Source organism: Lontra canadensis, unplaced genomic scaffold (assembly GCF_010015895.1).
Source record: "Lontra canadensis isolate GAN:19392208 unplaced genomic scaffold, GSC_riverotter_1.0 scaffold6, whole genome shotgun sequence".
Taxonomy (NCBI): Eukaryota; Metazoa; Chordata; class Mammalia; order Carnivora; family Mustelidae; genus Lontra; species Lontra canadensis.
Window position 1 is genome coordinate 9,365,216 of NW_022631000.1, and position 18,885 is coordinate 9,384,100.

The following is an 18,885-nucleotide window of genomic DNA, read 5'->3' on the forward strand; positions in this document are numbered from 1 at the left end:
TAGATTCTTTTTAAGTGCACACAGAACATTTATAAAAATTTACTGTGCTAGTCACAAAGCAGGTATCAACAAATTTCAAATATTCATAACATATAGAGCATGTTCTCTAACCACTGTACAATGAATTTAGAAATCTATACAGAAAGATAAACTTAATAAATCATTGTTCGTAAGATAGACCTCTAGGTATACCTATGGGTAAGAAAAGAAATCACAACGGAAATTAGGTAAATTTTTCAACTGAATAAAAAATATATATCAAAGTCTGTGTTATTAGTAAAATATGTGCTTCAAAAAGTATTTATAGCTTGAAATGCAAATATTAGAAAAAGAAGCAAATTTGAATATCAATCATCTAAACATAAAGTTCAGGAAATTAATGGAAGAACAAATTAGAAACAAAGTCAAAAGAAGGAAGTAATAAAGATATCTAAGTCCATTGAAATAGAATAAGAAAATAGGGAAAGTCAATAAAGCCAAAACTTTTTTTTTTTTTTTAATTTTTTATAAACATATATTTATTTTTTCCCCAGGGGTACAGGTCTGTGAATCTCCAGGTTTACACACTTCACAGCACTCACCATAGCACATACCCTCCCCAATGTCCATAACCCCACCCCCACTTTCCCAACCCCCCTCTCCCCCAGCAACCCTCAGTTTGTTTTGTGAGATTAAGAGTCACTTATGGTTTGTCTCCCTCCCAATCCCAACTTGTTTCATTTACTCTTCTCCTACCCCATTAACCCCCCATGTTGCATCTCCTCTCCCTCATATCAGGGAGATCATATGATAGTTGTCTTTCTCTGATTGACTTATTTCGCTAAGCATGATACCCTCTAGTTCCATCCACGTAAGCCAAAACTTTTTAAGGATCAACAAAATTGAGAAATTCCTGGTAAGAATCTTTAAAAAGGCAAAAATAATCCAAATCATGAGCGAACATGAAACCATCAAAACTAATTCCATAGTCATCTAAAGGATGATAGAGAATTCTGCTACTTTCAGTGGCTACCTGAGTTGCTTTAGAGCAACCTTCCTTAACTGGACAAAGTCTTTGCTTAGTAATGTGCTTTTCTGGCAGATTACTTAATTCATCTGGGGATTGAGATGGTTCTAAGCTTCTGTTCTGTTACAAAGGGTCTATTTATGGCTTACCTTTTATGGTAGGTACTGTCAGTGCCCTGCACATAACCCTTAGCCCCTTGGCCTCTTATTTCAGTATGCTCTGGACAATTTCCAATATTCAGTGTCTTTATCTCTATGCTTTAAGGCTTCCTCTGGAACTACAGAAGGCTGTACTTCTCATGGCAGTTCAGAAGTCCCAAGGAATTAATACTCTTATATCACCACTCAAGCCTTGGGAATTGTTCTGCAAATATCCCAGTTCTCTCTCCCTTGAGTTGAATAATACTGTGTTTTTCACTGTTTTACTGAGTTTCTCTGTTGTATTAACCCCAGCTGTCCATTGTGTATAACTAAATAACACACCCTTTGGCACCTGGATTACTCAGTTAAGTGTCTGTCACTTGATTTCTGCTCAGGTCATGATCTCAGGGTTGTGAAATTGCGCCCTGTATCAGGCTCCACAATGGGCATGGAGCCTGCTTAACATTCTCTTTCTCCCTCTCCCCGCCACCTCCCTCTCTTTAAAAAGAAACAAACAAACAAAAACCATACCCATTAATTTACAATTAATTTAAAGCCTGCTTTCCCTTCCCTGTATCACATCTGTATTTCCCTACCATTGTTCTCTGCACCTCCCAAATAAACTACTTGCATTCAAGCTGGAACCAAAACTGACACTCTTACTCTAGGGGTATATTTCCTCAAGGTCCCAACCAAAGGATGTAGTGTTTTCCAGGGTCCCTCATCCTCGATAGGTAGTGCATTCTGTTTTTTCCCCAGCTTTGTAAGTTGACTAAAAACTCTGCCTAGCATCTCAGCCTCACAGCCACAACTGAAAATGGCAGTTGCCTTAACGAAAAATGTGACTCCAAAAGTCAGTCATGTGTCTGTAGGCATTCCTTCTCTCTGAATGTTGACCCCAGAGATTTACAGTGTCTTTGTAGTTTTCTGTTGCTTTCAAAAAATGGTTTTTATATTTTGCCCAGCTTTTCTAGTTCTAAAGTAGGTGGTCCTTTAGTGTTAGGTTTTATATGCTTACTCAAATCCAAGAGATATTATTGAGTAACTGGTTGGATAAATGAGTATGGAATTTAAGTGATAGTTCTGAGCTGGAAAACAAATTTGGAAACTCTCCATATGTAGACATTTAAAAACATGACAGTGGATGTATATGTTGATGGAGAAGAGGTTCAGTAAATGAGTGCTGGGGAGAAAAAGTACCTAGCTATTCAGGAGAAAAATAAAAAAAAATATTGTGTATTAGAAACCATATTAAGAAAGTATAGGTTAGGGGTGCCTGGGTGACTCAGTGGGTTAAAGCCTCTGCCTTTGGCTTGGGTCATGATCCCAGGGTTCTGGGATCGAGCCCTGCACTGGGCTCTCTGCCCAGTGGGGAACCTGCTTCCTCCTCTCTCTCTCTGCCTGCCTCTCTGCCTACTTGTGATCTCTGTCTGTAAAATAAATAAATAAAATCTTAAAAAAAAAAGTATAGGTTAAACTTTTCACACAGATAATACATTTTTAAACACATGATGGAATTTAAGTGAAGCACTTGTAGGTACAAGGTATTGAGAAATGGACAAAAAGATAAGACATAGTCTTCCTTTTCATTTCATCCATATAATGTAACAAACTATGGTATATAATAAATCCTGTATTAGTTTGGTTCCAATCAGATTATAGCTTAAGATTCCTTGACCTAGTGTTGGAATTAAGCCAGCATTCTTGCAGGGTCAGGGCCAGAAAGATTTTTAGCCATGCTTAGAGAATAGAAGGTATGATAATGAACTGGGATAACCACTTTCCTCTGAAGTAGGAGTGGATGTGGCCAATTCTTGGCAGACATAAGAATGCTTTTTAAGTGTTTCGAGGAAATAGTTAACAAATATTTGTCAGACTACTTAAAAACAAATAAATGAGAGAACATTTGTATCTGGGTGGTGTAGATTTCTTTCTTTCCTTTTTTTCTCTTTCTCTTTCTTTCTTTCTTTTAGAGAGAGAGAAAGTGGGGAGAGGGAAAGGAAGAGAAAGAAAAGCAGACTCCCCACTGAGTAGGGAGCACGATTTGGAGCTGGATCCCACAACCCTGAAAGATCATGACCTGAGCTGAACTCAAAAGTCGGATGCTCAACTGACAGAGCACCCAGGTGCCCCAGTGGTGTGGATTTTTAAAAAATCATTTCCAGATTTTCTACAACTAGCATGTATTACTTGTATAATAAAAATGTATGTAGATATTTGCTTTAACTTGAAGAGATTTTTGACCAATTATTTCCACAGAGAGAAGTTGCAACTAACAGCCAGAACGGGGAGGAAATTGTTCCTGTTTTGACTTTACGTTTCTTGATAACACAAATGGAAGCAGCTCTTAGGAACATTCAGGCTACTAATTATACTGTAAGTGTTTTCTTTTGAAAGTTTGAAATAATGGACTTGGACAACATTTTCCAATGAGAGGGTAGCCAGTACAATTTGTATTTTCCTTCTACCTCTTGAGAAAAGGTATGCATAAACTGATTACCTTCCTATTTCTTGTACTTTATTACTGCATCTCTGTAATGAGCCTAATCTAAGAGTCCCCTTCCCTACCATAAAATTGTTCATCTTAAATGAAGAAAAACTTGAACTAGTAAACATGGGCTTTCTTATTAGAAATGGAGAGATATGAACTTCAGAAATTACTCCTTCCTTTCCTCCTAGTTATTAGTCAACTCCTGATATTTCTATATTTGTAAAAATTGGAACTTCTGTCATCTGCTAATAAGTAGTTATGCAAGATAAAATTGACAAGATATATTTATATGTTCAGTTTCAAATGATACTTTAGAAATAAATAGAAAATCTGAGGAAAAATAAACCTGGCATCAAAAATCAGAACCAATAATAGTACAGGACAGTAAAAGGAAAAAAATCAGTTCTTTGAATACTTTGGGTTCGTAACGTAAACTAAATTTCACACACACGTGGAAGATGGATTAGAGTTATCTTCAAGAAAGGGCTACCTGGGTACCAACTAAAGTAGCCAAAGACACCAAATCTCTGAGATTTACAAGAAAGTGGAGAAATCATCTTAGTTTAGTACTCTCAGGATGAGGATTCTAAGTGGTGATGTATACCACCCTAAAGGAGTTCTACGTGGAGCCAAAATAGGTAACAAAAGGGAGTTTGCATTAACAAGTATTCCCCAGAATTTCTGGGATGCTAAAGATCTGCTCTTTCTCCCACTGACCAGGTCGCCAAGCAGTAAAATAAATGAGTATAAAATCAACATTAGCAGATGCTGATTGCTTAGCCTACTGTACTTAGACATTACTTCAATGAGTCTTACATAAAGAAAGGGAGGAGATCCTTCTCTCGGTAGCATTGTTGAACAGAATTGGAAATGTCATGATCAGAGCAGCCTGCTGTTTTATCCAGATGGCTCTCCCTGTTCCTCAAGGCTACTGAGGATAGGTGGAGCAACTTTGTTCTAGGAGTGGCATGAGGGCAGGGGGCAGTTGCCAATATTTCAGTATCCATTTAGTTCCAATACTTGGAATGATCCCTACTATTTGGGAAGCAGGTAGGGAGGAAAGGCCAGAGCATATTGGTTAGCAATGTAATGCTTATAAATTCCCGAGTTCTTTACCTTGTACTTGTAATTGTAGCATTACCACAATTCCACATTTTATCCTGTTCTCAAAGTGTTCTGTTTAGAGTTGTATGAGCCAAAGGCTCAGTCATATTATTTATGAAGCCAGTTTTTTTTTTTAAGTTACAAAATAATAGCTTATACTTACTTAATGTTTGCTATATGACAGATACTTTTTGTAAGGATTAGCTCATTTACTCTTCTCAAGTACCCCACTTCATTATTCCTATTTTATAGATTTAAAACTGAAGCACAGAGGTTAAATAACTTTCTTAATTCAGCAGGTGGTAAGTAGTGGAATCAGTATATAAGCCCGTGTAATCTTGGCTTTAGTGTCTATTCTGTGAACTGCATTTTACCACCTCTGCAAAGATGGGAATTTTAAGATAGAAACCAGTTAGATGTTACACAGGTTCATTGAAAGCAAGCACACACATCTGTTTCCACTGAGATCAGTTTGAAGCCAAACTTCTAACTCCAAGCAGTTACTTCATAAATGTGTACTGTTGGCCATGAGAAGTATTCTGGGTAAGAGAACACAGATCACTAAAAAATAAGACATATCCTGTAGATGCTTATCGTACCTCTGTACCTGAAAAAAATCTTGTTTATAGTATGGAACAGTCTCATTGTAAAAAGTTAATGCGACAAAAGATATGGTTATGATTTTCAGTTAGTAGAGAGCTTATGAACAGAATGTATAATATTTTTCTCCATGGACAATTTTTAAGCTTTTTATTTGAGGTCATTTTAGATGCACAGAAGTTGCAGAAACATAGCTGTATAATACAAAAGTGCAGAGAGATCTTGGCATACCCTTCACTCAGTTTCCCTCAATAGTTATTTGTTACGTAACAATTTATGTTATCAAAACCAGGAAGTTGGCATTCCTACAGTGAGTGTTGTATCTGAAGTCTCCAAGACCTACTCCCATGTTCAGAAGGACTCATGGGACTCAGAATATAGTTGTACTTATTACTACATCTGTCTGGAGATCTTAGCCATTTGTAGCATGTAGGGGTAGGAGGGGGAAAGAGGCAATAAATCCTGATGGCTTTCATTTTCTTTAATTAAACTGTAATGTTTTATTTTGAGATTATTGACTATCCTTTCTCTTTAGGGTCAAATTGTCAAATACATCTAAAATGTATTTGCTATTGTTCTTACTAGATGGTTAAAAATATAATGATGATAATTTTTACTATTTTTTAATAATTGCTGGGTAGGCCTAGGATATTTATTTTTTTAAGTTCAATTAATTAACATATAGTGTATTATTAGTTTCACAGGTAGAGGTCAGTGATTAATCAGTTGTATATAACACCCAGTGCTCATTACATCAAGTGCCTTCCTTAAAGACCATCACCCAGTTACACCATCTCCCCACCTACCTACCCCCCTCCAACAACCCTTAGTCTGTTTCCTATAGTTAAGAGTCTCTTATGGTTTGTCTCCCTCTCTGATTTTGTCTTTTCTTTTTCCCTCCCTTCCCCTATGATCCTCTGTCTTGTTTCTTAAATTCCACATATAGTGAAATCATATGATTATTATTATCTTTCTCTGATTGACTTATTTCACTTAGCATAAGACCTTCTAGTTACATCCATGTTGTTGCAAATGGTGAGTTCTTTTTTTTTTTTTTTTGAAAGGCCTAGGATATTTAATTAAACTTGGTATACTGAAAATTAACTTAGTCTAAATAACCAATTAATTTTTTTTCTTTTAGGCACATCAGATTAATGTTGGTTATTATTTGACATTACTGTTTTTGTATGGAGTGGCACTTACTGAAAGAGGAAAGAAAGAGGTATGTAGCATGTGTTATTTGCCCATTGTAAATCTTCTCACACTCACTACTTTTTGACGAAAGGTTGATTTTAGAAATTCTCTAAATGTTCATTTTGAAACATTGGCTAAAGATGTTCTTTTGTAAATAAGTATTTTAATCATTGAGTATATTATCTGTGTGATCACAAACAGATGCTAGGATTAGAGATGTGAATAAATGACTACATGACTGTATCAATATGAAAGCTGCTCTGACTTCTCCAGTTTGGAAAATAATTATTGTAAAAAGAACAAATGCTTTTATATCAGCCAAATCTAGTTTTATGTTCCTACAGGATTACACAGAAGCAGAGAATAAATTTCTAGTAATGAAGATGGTGATCCAAGAGAATGAAATTTGTGAGAACTTTATGTCTTTAGTTTATTTTGGACGTGGTTTGCTTCGATGTGCTCAGAAGAGGTAAGGATTTTAATAAATGGACAGATCTTGCCTTTCACCTTTTAGCATTGTGAAATGGGATAGTGTTTGTAGTATACCAGGTATCATGACATTTGTGCTCTACTGGTTCTTCTTCACCTGTTCCTGTAGATAATTTCTTTAATGTTTTTGAGGATATTAAATATCAAACTTAACAGGTCATGGCAATAAAAGACAGTGTAGCAAAGGCATGAGGAACATAGGCCTTGCAGTCTGAAGGACCTGGGTTTAAATACATTTTTTGCCATGTACCCAATCTATGACCCTGAGAAATGTTATGCTACTCAGCCTTATCTTTTCCTCTCTGTAAAATGGAACTAATAATAGTGCCTACCTGCAACAAGGATGTTGTAGATGATCAAATAAGCTCCCAGAACACAGAAATGCTAGGTTTAATAAATAAATGATGGTTATAGTTATTAATACTATAACCAGTGGGAATAGAAGTTTAAGGTATAAATGAGCTTCTAAAGCACTGAAAGGGTCCAGATTCTGGGTTTGGGAAATATTGGGGATCACACAGTTAGTGAAATTGTGTGGGGGAACCTTTATGGACTATTTACTTCCTATATGGAGATCCTTAGCCATTTATAGCATAATGTATTAATTTTATTTGCTCAGAATTTGGCATGTTCTAAAGACTGTGTGTGCTGAGTGTTGGGGATATGATAGTTTGCAAAATAGATCGTTCCTGTCTTCATGTAACTGACCGTATAGTGAAGGTTATAGACCTTAATCAAATAATCAGCTATACAAATAATCAATTATGAAATATGATAAAGAGCTATGAAGGAAAATGCAGTGAAAAACTAAATAGCCTTCACTAAACACCCAGTCCAGTTCTGGGAATCAGAAGTCTTCCTGAGGAAATAATGTTTGGCTGAGACTTGAAAGATTAAATTGGCAGCTGTGCCAGTCCTTACGCAGGATTACTACTGGACCCAACCATGGGATTCCTAAAAGAGTTACCTCTGTGGGAGTTACCTGATTCTTTTGTAAGATTTTATCTTCAATCCTCTGGCATGCTTGTTTTTTACTAGGGTACCCAGAAGACTTCCTACTTCCCATTTAGTAGCATGATGCCATCAATATAAATGGGCTTTTGTGATGTTTTACAGAATTTCAGGATGGTCAGAATCTCTTTAGTCTATCTGTAGAGAGAACTCACATAGCTGTGAGACAGGACAAAGATGTATACTGCTGTCCTTCCCTCAGATGTGTGAACTACTCTTTAGTCTCTTTACCAGTGGGCATTGGAGAGAATCTGTTTTCCATTATCATTGATAGGAGAAAGCCCAGTCACAGGACAGCATCATTTACTTTCATCCCTGGCCTACAGAGGACAGTCACCACTGAGCTGCTCAAAGACGCTGGTGCCTTTCTCATTGTGTCCTCTGGAGTGTCCTCTGGGCCTTTCCAGGGAACTTTGTCTAGTGGTGGCTTCTTTGGTCTTGTGTAGGAAGTCCATTCTAACATCCTTAGCTCCCTGGGCTTTCTTCAGTACCCTGCCAAAAAATTTCCAGCATCTCCACCTCAGTTACTCTAGGCCATTGTTGGATCCAAGCTTGAAGTAGCCTTCTCAGCAGCATGTTGGTGGCTCAGGTGTCCTTGTTAGGAAAGTAAATCTTGAACTGTGGAGGAGTCATCCCAAATCAGCATATACTTCCCTATCCAGCTGTGTCTCTGTGTTGGTTCAGCACTCTTAAGATCCACTCCCACATATGTTTCTGTACACACTAGTACACACTAGTCAAATTCCGCAGTTCTTATGGTGAATTAGCTTTTCCTAGAGGGGCGGGGACTCTAGTTTCCCACTTGGACTCTGCTTATACCCAATTCCAGAGTTACTGGTCCTGAGCAACAAGCAGAGATAGGAGAGGATCTTGAGAAGGGAGGGCATCATCTTTTGATATATGCACCTTACATGATATTTTGGCTTGGTCAGGAAATGGATTCTGCACTCCTCTAGCAAGAAAGAGGTCATTATCAGCCAGAGGAGTTCAGGACAATTTAGGGGTTTCATTTAAATGTCCCCATTTCAGATCTTAGGGTCTCCTTGTTCCCTGTCAAAGCCCTCATTTTAGCATAACAGTCCTGCTGAGGCAGTGCATTTAGTCTTTTCTGCTGTTCTACCCTTGTGATTAAATACAGGGCCCATTTCCAGCACAGTATGCCCTTATAAGGTTAGACTTGGTAAAGGTTTTTTTAAATGTTACCATAGAGACCTTTTACCTTTCACAGAGTGTCCTGAGTTGGTAATAGTCCTTTCAAGGAGGTACATTTGGTCTCTTTTGCAGTTTGTTTCACCTTGTGATTAAATCTGGCCTGATTTTCAGTACAGATTATTGTTATGGATGTAGGAGATGAGAGCCTTTTTAAATGCTGCCATAGAGTCCTCTGTCTTTCACAGTGTGCCCTGAGTCAACAGTTGGCTGACCTGTGCCTGTCATTCTCTTTCTTCAAGGCTTCCAAGACAGTAGACAAAAGCCAACCAACTCTACAATCCCTTTAATTACCATGGCCCCTATTCTGTTCAAGCTTGAGCTACTACATAATCTATTGCCTCCCCTTCCACCTGTATTTCATCCCAATCCACCACAGGTGAGAGTCCTAGCATTTGTATTTCTATAGCATGCCGGAGGTTTTCACCACCCTACTTACCACAAAAAAAAAAAAAAAAGGGTTGCTTATTGTCTCATTGGTAAACTATCTAGTTACAGAGTCTCATTCAAACTGACCTTATTTTAAAATGCCTTGCAGATATAATGGTGGACTGCTAGAATTTCATAAAAGTTTACAAGAAATAGGAGATACAAATGATCCTTGGTTTGACATAGATCCTACAGAAGATGAAGATTTACCTACAACTTTTAAAGTAAGAAATTGCTTAAGAACATTTAATCTGTGACTAATCAGAATCATTTTTGATGAAGTGTGGCCTATGCTAACTTTGTCATAATACATTTTTTTTAAAGATTTTATTTATTTATTTGAGAGAGGGGGAGAGCATTAGAGGGGAGAGGTCAGAGGAAGAAGCAGACTCCTTGCTGAGCCGGGAGCCTGATGTGGGATGCGATTCCAGGACTCCAGGATCATGACCTGAGCTGAAGGCAGTTGCTTAACCAACTGAGCCACCCAGGTGCCCCTAACTTTGTCATATTCTATAGCAAGCACATTCTTTTGTTGGAAATTAGCTTTTTGTATAAGAAACAACATTGATTCCATTACCTAGTGCAGAATGTAAGATTCAGCACATAGAGAGAAGTGAAGTGGCTGGGTTAGTAAATAACAAGATTTGTTAGTATTTAAAAACAAGATTAAATGCTATACTAGTCCAGTACTTCACATAGCTGGAGCTAAGTGTAATAGTTAATTCTTTTTTTTCTAATTATATTTACCATTATTTTGTTCTTGATTTAAATTTAAAAAATACTAAGAAAATTTGAAAAGCTTATTTCAGAAAACTTGAAAGATATAAAAGTGCTCAAAGATAAAATTCATCCATATTTCATCAAATGGAGAAACTATTTTTAGTATTTTCATTTATGTCTTTCTAGAAACACATGTATAAACACTTGAACCCTTTATTTTTAGTAAATTGGAATGATGTTATATACATTGATGTATAGTTTAGAAATATATACTGTGAATTTCCCAGTAGTTAAATTATTCTACAGTATGATTTTTTTTTCATGGTCCATCATATAACTGCTTTAATTTGTGTAACCAGTTTCTTGCTATTGAAAATTTAGTTTATCCTAAACATTCCAGTTTTTCACTATTATGTAAAGTGATCTTTGTGTATTTCTCACATAATTCCTATAGGACAAATTTCTAAAGGTGGAATTGTGAATCAAGTCCAAAGTTGTTGATATTTATCTTCATATTTCTTTTCAAAGTTTGTATTCTTTTTTTTTTAGAGGAAGTGAGAGGCAGACGCATGTGCACATGTGTGAGTTGGAGAGGGAGAGGGAGAGAATCTCAAGCAGACTTCTCACTGAGCAAGGAGCCCCTTGTGGGGCTCAATCTCATGACCTTGAGATCATGACCAAACCCCAAATCAAGAGTTGGATACTTAACTGACTGAGCCAACCAGGCATGAGAGTTTCCATTTCCCTTATCTTCTTGGTATTCTTAATTTTGGGTTAATTTTTACTCCTCTTTTAAGCCATATTATAGTAACTTTTTAATTTGTTTAGTGGGTTTCTCTTGATTAGTGTTTGAATGACATGTCTGCAGACTTTTACTTTAAGCTTTACTGGGTCCTTATATTTGGGCTAAGTTGAAAGCCAGATCCATTCCTCACAGTGGATATTTTGAAAAACTATGAAATTCAATTTTCTTAGAAGCTATAGCAGCTCAAACTGTATAAACCTAATAATACAGTTTCAAAACATATGGGACAAAAACTGGTAACACTAGAAGGAGAGGTAGAAAACTCTTCAATCACAGAGTACTATTTTACTATAGCTCTCTCAGTAATCAGTAGAATAAGCAGACAGTTTTTGACATTTGTTAGGAAAATCACACAACTTCAAACCTAATGCTTAAAAATGATTTTCTATATTTTAACGTTAAACTTTTGAGCTTGCGTGAAGCAGTCCCTACTTGGTCTTAGTTTTCTCTTTTTCCTCCTCCTCTTAAAATATTTTTCTTTGTTATCCAAACATTTTTAGTGAATTTTTTCAAGGCAAATAATACACATATACAGTGTGTAAAATAATATTAAAAGATTCAAAATTAACAGTCTGTAGTCCATCATCTCTAATTATAGTTCCTAACTAGAGACACCTTCTTCCAGCTCTCTAGGCATATTTCTTTGATATATCTATATCTTTTGAAAAGATCTATTGCTTTTTATCATATTTCTCCATTGTAGATAATATCTTTTGAACTTCCCTCTATGGTAGATGAGGAGGGTTTTATTAAACTCTCTTATACATCCCCTTTACACATACACTTTTCTTTCCCCATTCTACCAGTAGTTATACATCTTTATGTAATCTGCTTTAGGGTTTTCTTTTATTCCTTGGATTATCCTTTTATGTAGAATACTCTGTTTCTTGGATCTCAGGTTTTCCTCTTTTTAGGTTTACTCCCTTGTTTTGGTGTTACAAGTCATGCAGCAGCTTCTTAGAAAAGGGTAAGCCTGGGAGGTAAATTTTTTGAGACCTTTCAAGTCTTCAAAATAATTTATTTTTTCAATACTTTATATCTTGCCTGGGCATAGAATTGTAGGTTGCAAATTATTTTCCTTCATATTTTCAGAGTGTTTCTGTTATTTCCTTGCTTCCAATATTACTTTGAGAAATCTAATCATCTGATTCTCGATCTTTTGCTTATAACCTGTTTTAATTTTTTTCCTTCTGGGAGTTTTTAGGATATTCTGTATTCCCTAGTGTTCTGAGCTTATATTTTGAAAATGTTCTGGGACATTTAAAACATTCATTAGATGATTTTTTTCATTTTATTTATGGAGTGTTTGTTATTTAGATACTTGATATCTTGGACTAAATCTATGATTTTCTTATTTTTTTCCCAATTTGTTACATTTTATCTTTTTGTTTTACTTTCTAGGAGATTTTTCTCAACTTTAGCTTTCTGCATAGGGCAGATACTCAGCCAGTGTACACTAGTGCTATCATGTTAGTTGTTATAATGTTAAAATATTTATGTAGTGTTTCAAAAATAGTTGGTGCCAGGGGTTTCTTGGGCACCTAGCCACCATTCCAGCTGCTTTGGACTTTCTACCAGCCTTCCCTCCCTATGCTGCTTTAAAATCCAATAAAGGTTTAATGTCTAGTAGGGTAGAATGCTTCAGTGATCCTGGCTGTAGGCCAGCATGTTCTTAATCTGTAATGATTGGTGGCCGGCACCCCACCCAAAGTCTTGCTTCACAGACATTGTGATTTTATATATATATACATATATACATATGTATATATATATATAATTTTTTTTTAGGGTATTTAGATGACTGACCTATACCTATTTATCTTAAGTGAGTTCTACCAAAGACCTACCCTACCCCATTTGCTCCTACCTTCATATATCCCCTTAGATAAACTTATCCTGGTGGGGGAATATAGCATCCCTAGAGATGCTGGCATCCTATCAGGGTAGTGCATATGGTTATTTTTAACATTACCCTTGTTCTTATCCTTCTACTGAATTTTTAATTTTAATGATTATTTCAGCTATTATCTACTAGGAGTTTCTGTTTTTATGAATGTTTCCTTTTTTCTTTTCAAGTGACAGTCTGTTTTTGTATCATGAGTGCATAATGTGTCAGAGGTAAATGTCAGCCAGACCATGGAAGACTTTATATAAGCCAAGTATGGGGGTTCAGACCCTTTCTTGAAGTTAATATGAAACCCCTGAAGACTTTGAAACACTGGAATGATATAATCAAATTATAATAAAAGAGAACAGACAGATACACACTCATATACCTGTATACATCTCTCTATGTGTGTATATATGCACATATGCATGTGTGCCTCACTGGGAGGTGATAGTTCTTTTGGGAACCAGAAGGCTGAGAATAGAACTAGCTCTGTAAAGACTGAGGGAAGCATTCTAGGTAAATGGAAAAGAGTGTGGGAAAGCCCTTAGGCCTTGACACACAAATTTGAAGAACTGAAAAAGTAAAACCATATGAATTTTATAATGAGCAAGGCTAAAGATGAATTCAAAGAGATGGCTAGATATACTGAATTTCGGTTCTGCAGGTTCTGCAGGACCTTGCAGTCCATGCTTGGTAAGGGTTGAGACTTTATTTTAGGTAGGTACAGTGGGAAGCCACTGAAGGATTTTAAGCAAGGAACTGACTCTTTTGCTTTTATATAGAGAGTACCTTGAAGCTGAGTAGGTGGGGAAGAGGTGGACCAGTTAGGCACCTGGTTATTACAGCTAATAATCTAGATAAGATGGAGTGTTAGCAATGGAGATAGAAATGGAAGACTTTACAGTGTATTTTAGGAAACGACACAGTGACTTGTTGATGTATTGCAGACAAAGGGTGATGGAATCCATTATGCAGTGGATGACTTCAAGCTTTCTGGCTTGAAGCTGAAAGATGGTGGTAGATGAGATGGTGGTAGATGAGCAGGTCCCATGGCCCTGCTAAGTTTACTTCTGTCTCTTTAACATCCATAACATCCCTTAACTTCCCTAACAACCTGGTTTCTAACAGGTACTCAGTAAGTATATTGAATGAATGAATGCCAAAGACAAGAAGCAAGAGATAAGGAGTAAAGAAGAAGGAAAAAAAGGATTAAAAAGGAAAAAAAAAAAAAACCCTAATAAAGTAGTTACAAATTGTAGTTAGTGTTCTGAAGTAGACAGAGGCGGGGTAGAGAAAATGAAGAACACAGATGTATACTCATGTAGCTGCATAATAGGCATATATTTGGTGGGAGTGTCAGTAGGTCAGTATTGAACTAGTAAGTTTGAGATCTGTGAAACTGTAGTACTTAAATACATTCTGTGAGCCTTTTTCTTTTTTCTCCATTTCCACTTGGCTATTTGCTATGCTGACAGGATACATATACTACCTTTATACTGACAGGTCCTTAAATGCCTCTCATTTCTTTCTCTCTTATCTTGATATTTAAAACATTTTCATTGCTTTGGTCAAAACATCTTTATTCTTCAATATCAGCCATCAATTTAAAATTCTGAATGCTATCAAAGGAATGTTATGAATGGTAACTAGATTTATCAAACACTCTATAGCAACTTATTTGTCACGTTGTATATTCTCAGTATATTAAAAACACTACTATTTGAGACACCTGGGTGGCTCAGTGGGTTAAGCCTCTGCCTTAAGCTTCAGCTCAGGTCATGATCTCAGGGTCCTGGAATCGAGCCCCGCCTTGGGCTCTGCTGAGAGCCTTCTTACCCCTCTCTCTCTCTGCCTGCCTCTCTGCCTACTTGTGATCTCTGTCAAATAAATAAATAAAATCTTAAAAAAAAATACTGCTATTTGAAATCTTGTAATACTCTCTCTAAGGGATAAGTGTTAAGGACTTGGTCTAAAGACCTGTTTAACATAGACTTCATAATGTGTTTCACCTACATTTAATCAGCATTTGAAAATAGGAAATTGCATTCCAAGTTATAACTCTGAATATTGGAAACATATTTCTGTATGCTACTTCTGCCCATAATGGCAGTGAGTGACATATTGCTCCACTCTAGGAGTCCCACTGCCAACATGGTGTTCTGGGGACCAGTTGATTTATTGTCTCTCTCTCTCTCTCTGTGTGTGTGTATGTGTGTGTGTGTATCAGAGCAAGTAGTTTTTAGTAGGAACATATCAGGTATTATGCTATGAGTTGGGATGGTGAAGAGAGGTACAGCTTCAAACACAGACTTTTTTCTTTTCTCCTATATTTATGTTCAGTAAGAAACCAGTATTTCTAATACAGGGCCTTTCCATATGTTGTTTACTTTGAATGAGGAAAAAATGTTCTATTGCTGTTTTAGGAAAAAACATATAGTGCCTTCAAAAAGGGAGATAATAAAATGGACATATTATTTAAGGTAAAATATGGGAAGTATTTCAGTCTTGTTACTAATAATTCATAATTTTTTTTAATTTTTAAAATCTAGGATTTTCTTAATGATTTTATCAAGACAACAGAAAGTAATATAATGAAGCAAACCATTTGCAGTTATCTAGATTGTGAACGATCTTGCGAAGCTGACGTTTTAAAGAACACCAATTACAAGGTAATTGTAAACTTACATACAAATTATTGTTATGCATCAAAATATTGTTTAAAAAGAGTACTTAGTTTAATTATAGTAGTAATCCAGTTAAGAAGTTGAATATCTTGGGGTGCCTGTGTGGCTCAGTTGGTTAAGCATCCAATTCTTGCTTTCAGCTCAGGTCATGATCTCAGGGTTGTGAGATCAAGCCCTGGGTCAGGCTTTGCACTCAGCAGGGAGTGTGCCAGAGATTCTCTCTATCCCTCTCTGCCCCTCTCCCCCTCCCCCTGCTTGAGTGTGTACCTACACTCCTACCTGTCTCTCAAATACATAAATCTTAAAAAAAAATTTGTCTCTAAGAACTTATATTCATAGTGAACAGGAATTATGTATATCTGTGAGTCAATAAAAAGTAAATCAATTTTGCTAGGGATTTTGTAATACTCAAATGTCTCTGTAGTTATAGTTAATGTCTCTGCAATCATAGCAGTAAAAATTATGTGGAATATTCTTTACAGTTAGAAATGTTATAGGTTTAGAATATCAGCATTTTACTAAGGAGAAAAGTTGTTACTCTTCAAGAATTCTGTTACTAAGTAAGTGATGATTATCTGTTGAATGGTTCTTGGGCAAGCAAAATGAAACCAGCCTGGATCTGAAGAAATTCAACAAAGTACATCAAATCTAGTTCTCTTTGAATATATCAAAATAAGGCTGTGGGAAATCACAAGATAGGATGAGATGTAACCATCAGTGCCAGTCTGACACCATTTCTATCATATAATGGAAATCCAGTTGCAAAGCATGATGCGTATACAGTGAGTGTTAGGGGGAAGAAATCCAAAATGTATTCATTAGATTAATACAGGTACTGGAAAGTAGGCCTGGTGAAATGAGCTGTTCGGGGCTGGTGGCGAGTTGGGTCTGGTTTAGGTGATATGGTCCCAAGGTTTCCCAGGGAGGCTTCCAGGGTCACATGGACAGCATGTAGCCTTAGAAGGTCCTGGCCACAAAATTTAGATCTTTGTCATCCAAGCAGTTTACCTATTTAAAGGAAGCAGGACTATAGTTCCCAGGGAGTACATACCGGGAAGGCCTAGAAATTTATACCTTGAGATAATGCAGTAATTAATTAATTAATTAATTAATCTGTCATTAACATTGCAAATCAGGTCCAGTGATTGTTAACAGAGATTCCAGGGGAATATGGTATGGAATTGGGGCAGGAGGAAAAGAGAAATGTAAGAATAGAGGTGAAGAGGGGTAGAAAACATGTTCCTCTAAAAAGGTCACTCACCAAATTTCTGATATTTTGTTGTATCAGATCAGCAGTATATGTGTCAGTATATGGAAAATATTACATTGGCTTACTCCAATAATTACCTTTTCTTTTTGTCCTTATACTTCTGTCTTTAGTGGTGTGAAAAATGGACTTACAAAAATGACTTAGAAAGTTGATTACCAGTGATCTGTTGATAAATTTTGAATGCCATGTAAAAACTCGTTTAGTTATAGCATAATTTTGAAAGTCACTTAAGGTGTTCATGTCCAAATAACTGAATGGATGAATGAGACTTATAGTAGTATTTTTTATACCTATATGAATTATTATTTCCATATCAACAGCTTACTTTTTTGTGTTTTCCAGGGATTTTTTCAGTTAATGTGTAGTAAAAGCTGCTGTGTTTATTTCCATAAAATTTGTTGGAAAAAGTTCAAGAATTTAAAATATCCAGGTGAAAATGACCAGGTATTTGTTTTTTCCTTCAAAACTTTACAGCATTTCTTCTTTTATCCATCCCATTACTTCCTGTTCACATCCTTCTCTGCTTTTTTTCTAGCTCTATTTTTCTTTTGCTCTTATCTCTGATGCTTTTCTCATTATCCTTTGTTCATCATCACCATTTATTAATAAACACATCTTTTCAGGGGATACTCTACTAGTTGCTTTGGTTAGTGATTTCTGTCACTTCCCTTCCTTTTAAAAGTTTATGCTCTTAAAAATAGAAATATTGTGGGACACTCAAGTGGCTCAGCCAGTTAAGTGGTTGTTTCTGGCTCAGGTCATGACCCTAAGGTCCTGGAATCAAGTCCCACTTCGGACTCCTTGCTCCATGGGGGCTCTTCTTCTCTCTCTGCCTTCCATTCCCTCTGCTTGTGCTCACACTCTTTCTCTCTTTCTAATTAAAAAAAAAAAAGAATAGATTGCGTGTGTACTCACATAAAGGACATAGAATCAAAGAGTATAATTGCTACACACAAAAAAAGGGAAAGGACACAGAATTTTAAGGATAGTTTCTATTTTAAGGGATAGAGAAAAATAATAAATTTTATAGTCTTCAATCATATGTTTGCAATTATTTATATTTACCTAAATTAAATACCAAAGCCCAATTCTATATTGATTACTTTTTAGTGAGCTAATGGCCATATGTTGGGTTTATACTGTTTGGTTCTCGAGTGTTTATATTGTGCAGACAATAGAAAACCGTTATAAAGCAATTGTGGCATAGTAGAAAGAGCACTGTATATAGAGTTGGGTGATCTGGGTTCAAGTCCAGACTGAACCACTTACTGTTTTGTTTTTTTTTTACATTAGTCTGGTGATTTAACCATTCAGAAACTCAGTTTTCTAAACCATAAAGTGAGAATAGTAATACCTACTTCTTAAGATCATTGTGAAGATTAATAGATAAAACATGAACTTGCATTGTACACTAAAAATCACTGTGTGAAGTGTTACTTATTTTTTTTAAGCAACATGTGAATACTTTTCACTTTCTTTGATTGTTAGGGCGATCAGTATAGTAAAAATCACTGTGTGAAGTGTTACTTACTTTTTTTAAGCAACATGTGAATACTTTTCACTTTCTTTGATTGTTAGGGCGATCAGTATAGTTCAACCTCAGAAAAAGAAGTACAAGAAAACTAAGTAGCTTAACCAGGGGAAATAGCAAGTTTAGAGCCAGAGAAAAGAATCAACATTTTTGTTCTTTTCCCCAGAACCCTCATATATCTGATAGAATTCAGTATTCCTTTTTAGATTTGCTTAATCAGTACATTTCACTTGACATTGCTTTACCTAGGGATGGTGAATACATTTTAGGCTGTTTTTGGTACTTGAAGACTTTGAAATAGAAATGATGAG

At 36.1% G+C, this 18,885-nt stretch overlaps 1 protein-coding gene across 10 annotated transcripts in view; it reads left to right on the forward strand.

Annotated features, from left to right (window-relative positions):
- The window catches only part of DZIP3 (DAZ interacting zinc finger protein 3), a 117,839-nt gene that overhangs the window by 32,190 nt on the left and 66,764 nt on the right, over positions 1-18,885 (forward strand). For 9 of the 10 annotated variants that reach the window (XM_032852124.1, XM_032852130.1, XM_032852128.1 and 6 more), the window contains 6 exons: positions 3,406-3,522; positions 6,483-6,563; positions 6,880-7,004; positions 9,783-9,897; positions 15,639-15,758; positions 17,386-17,487. In XM_032852124.1, the coding sequence (XP_032708015.1) occupies positions 3,406-3,522; positions 6,483-6,563; positions 6,880-7,004; positions 9,783-9,897; positions 15,639-15,758; positions 17,386-17,487 (660 nt within the window). Of the gene's footprint in view, positions 1-3,405; positions 3,523-6,482; positions 6,564-6,879; positions 7,005-9,782; positions 9,898-15,638; positions 15,759-17,385; positions 17,488-18,885 lie in introns of those variants that run through there. The other variant, XM_032852134.1, reaches the window with a different exon arrangement.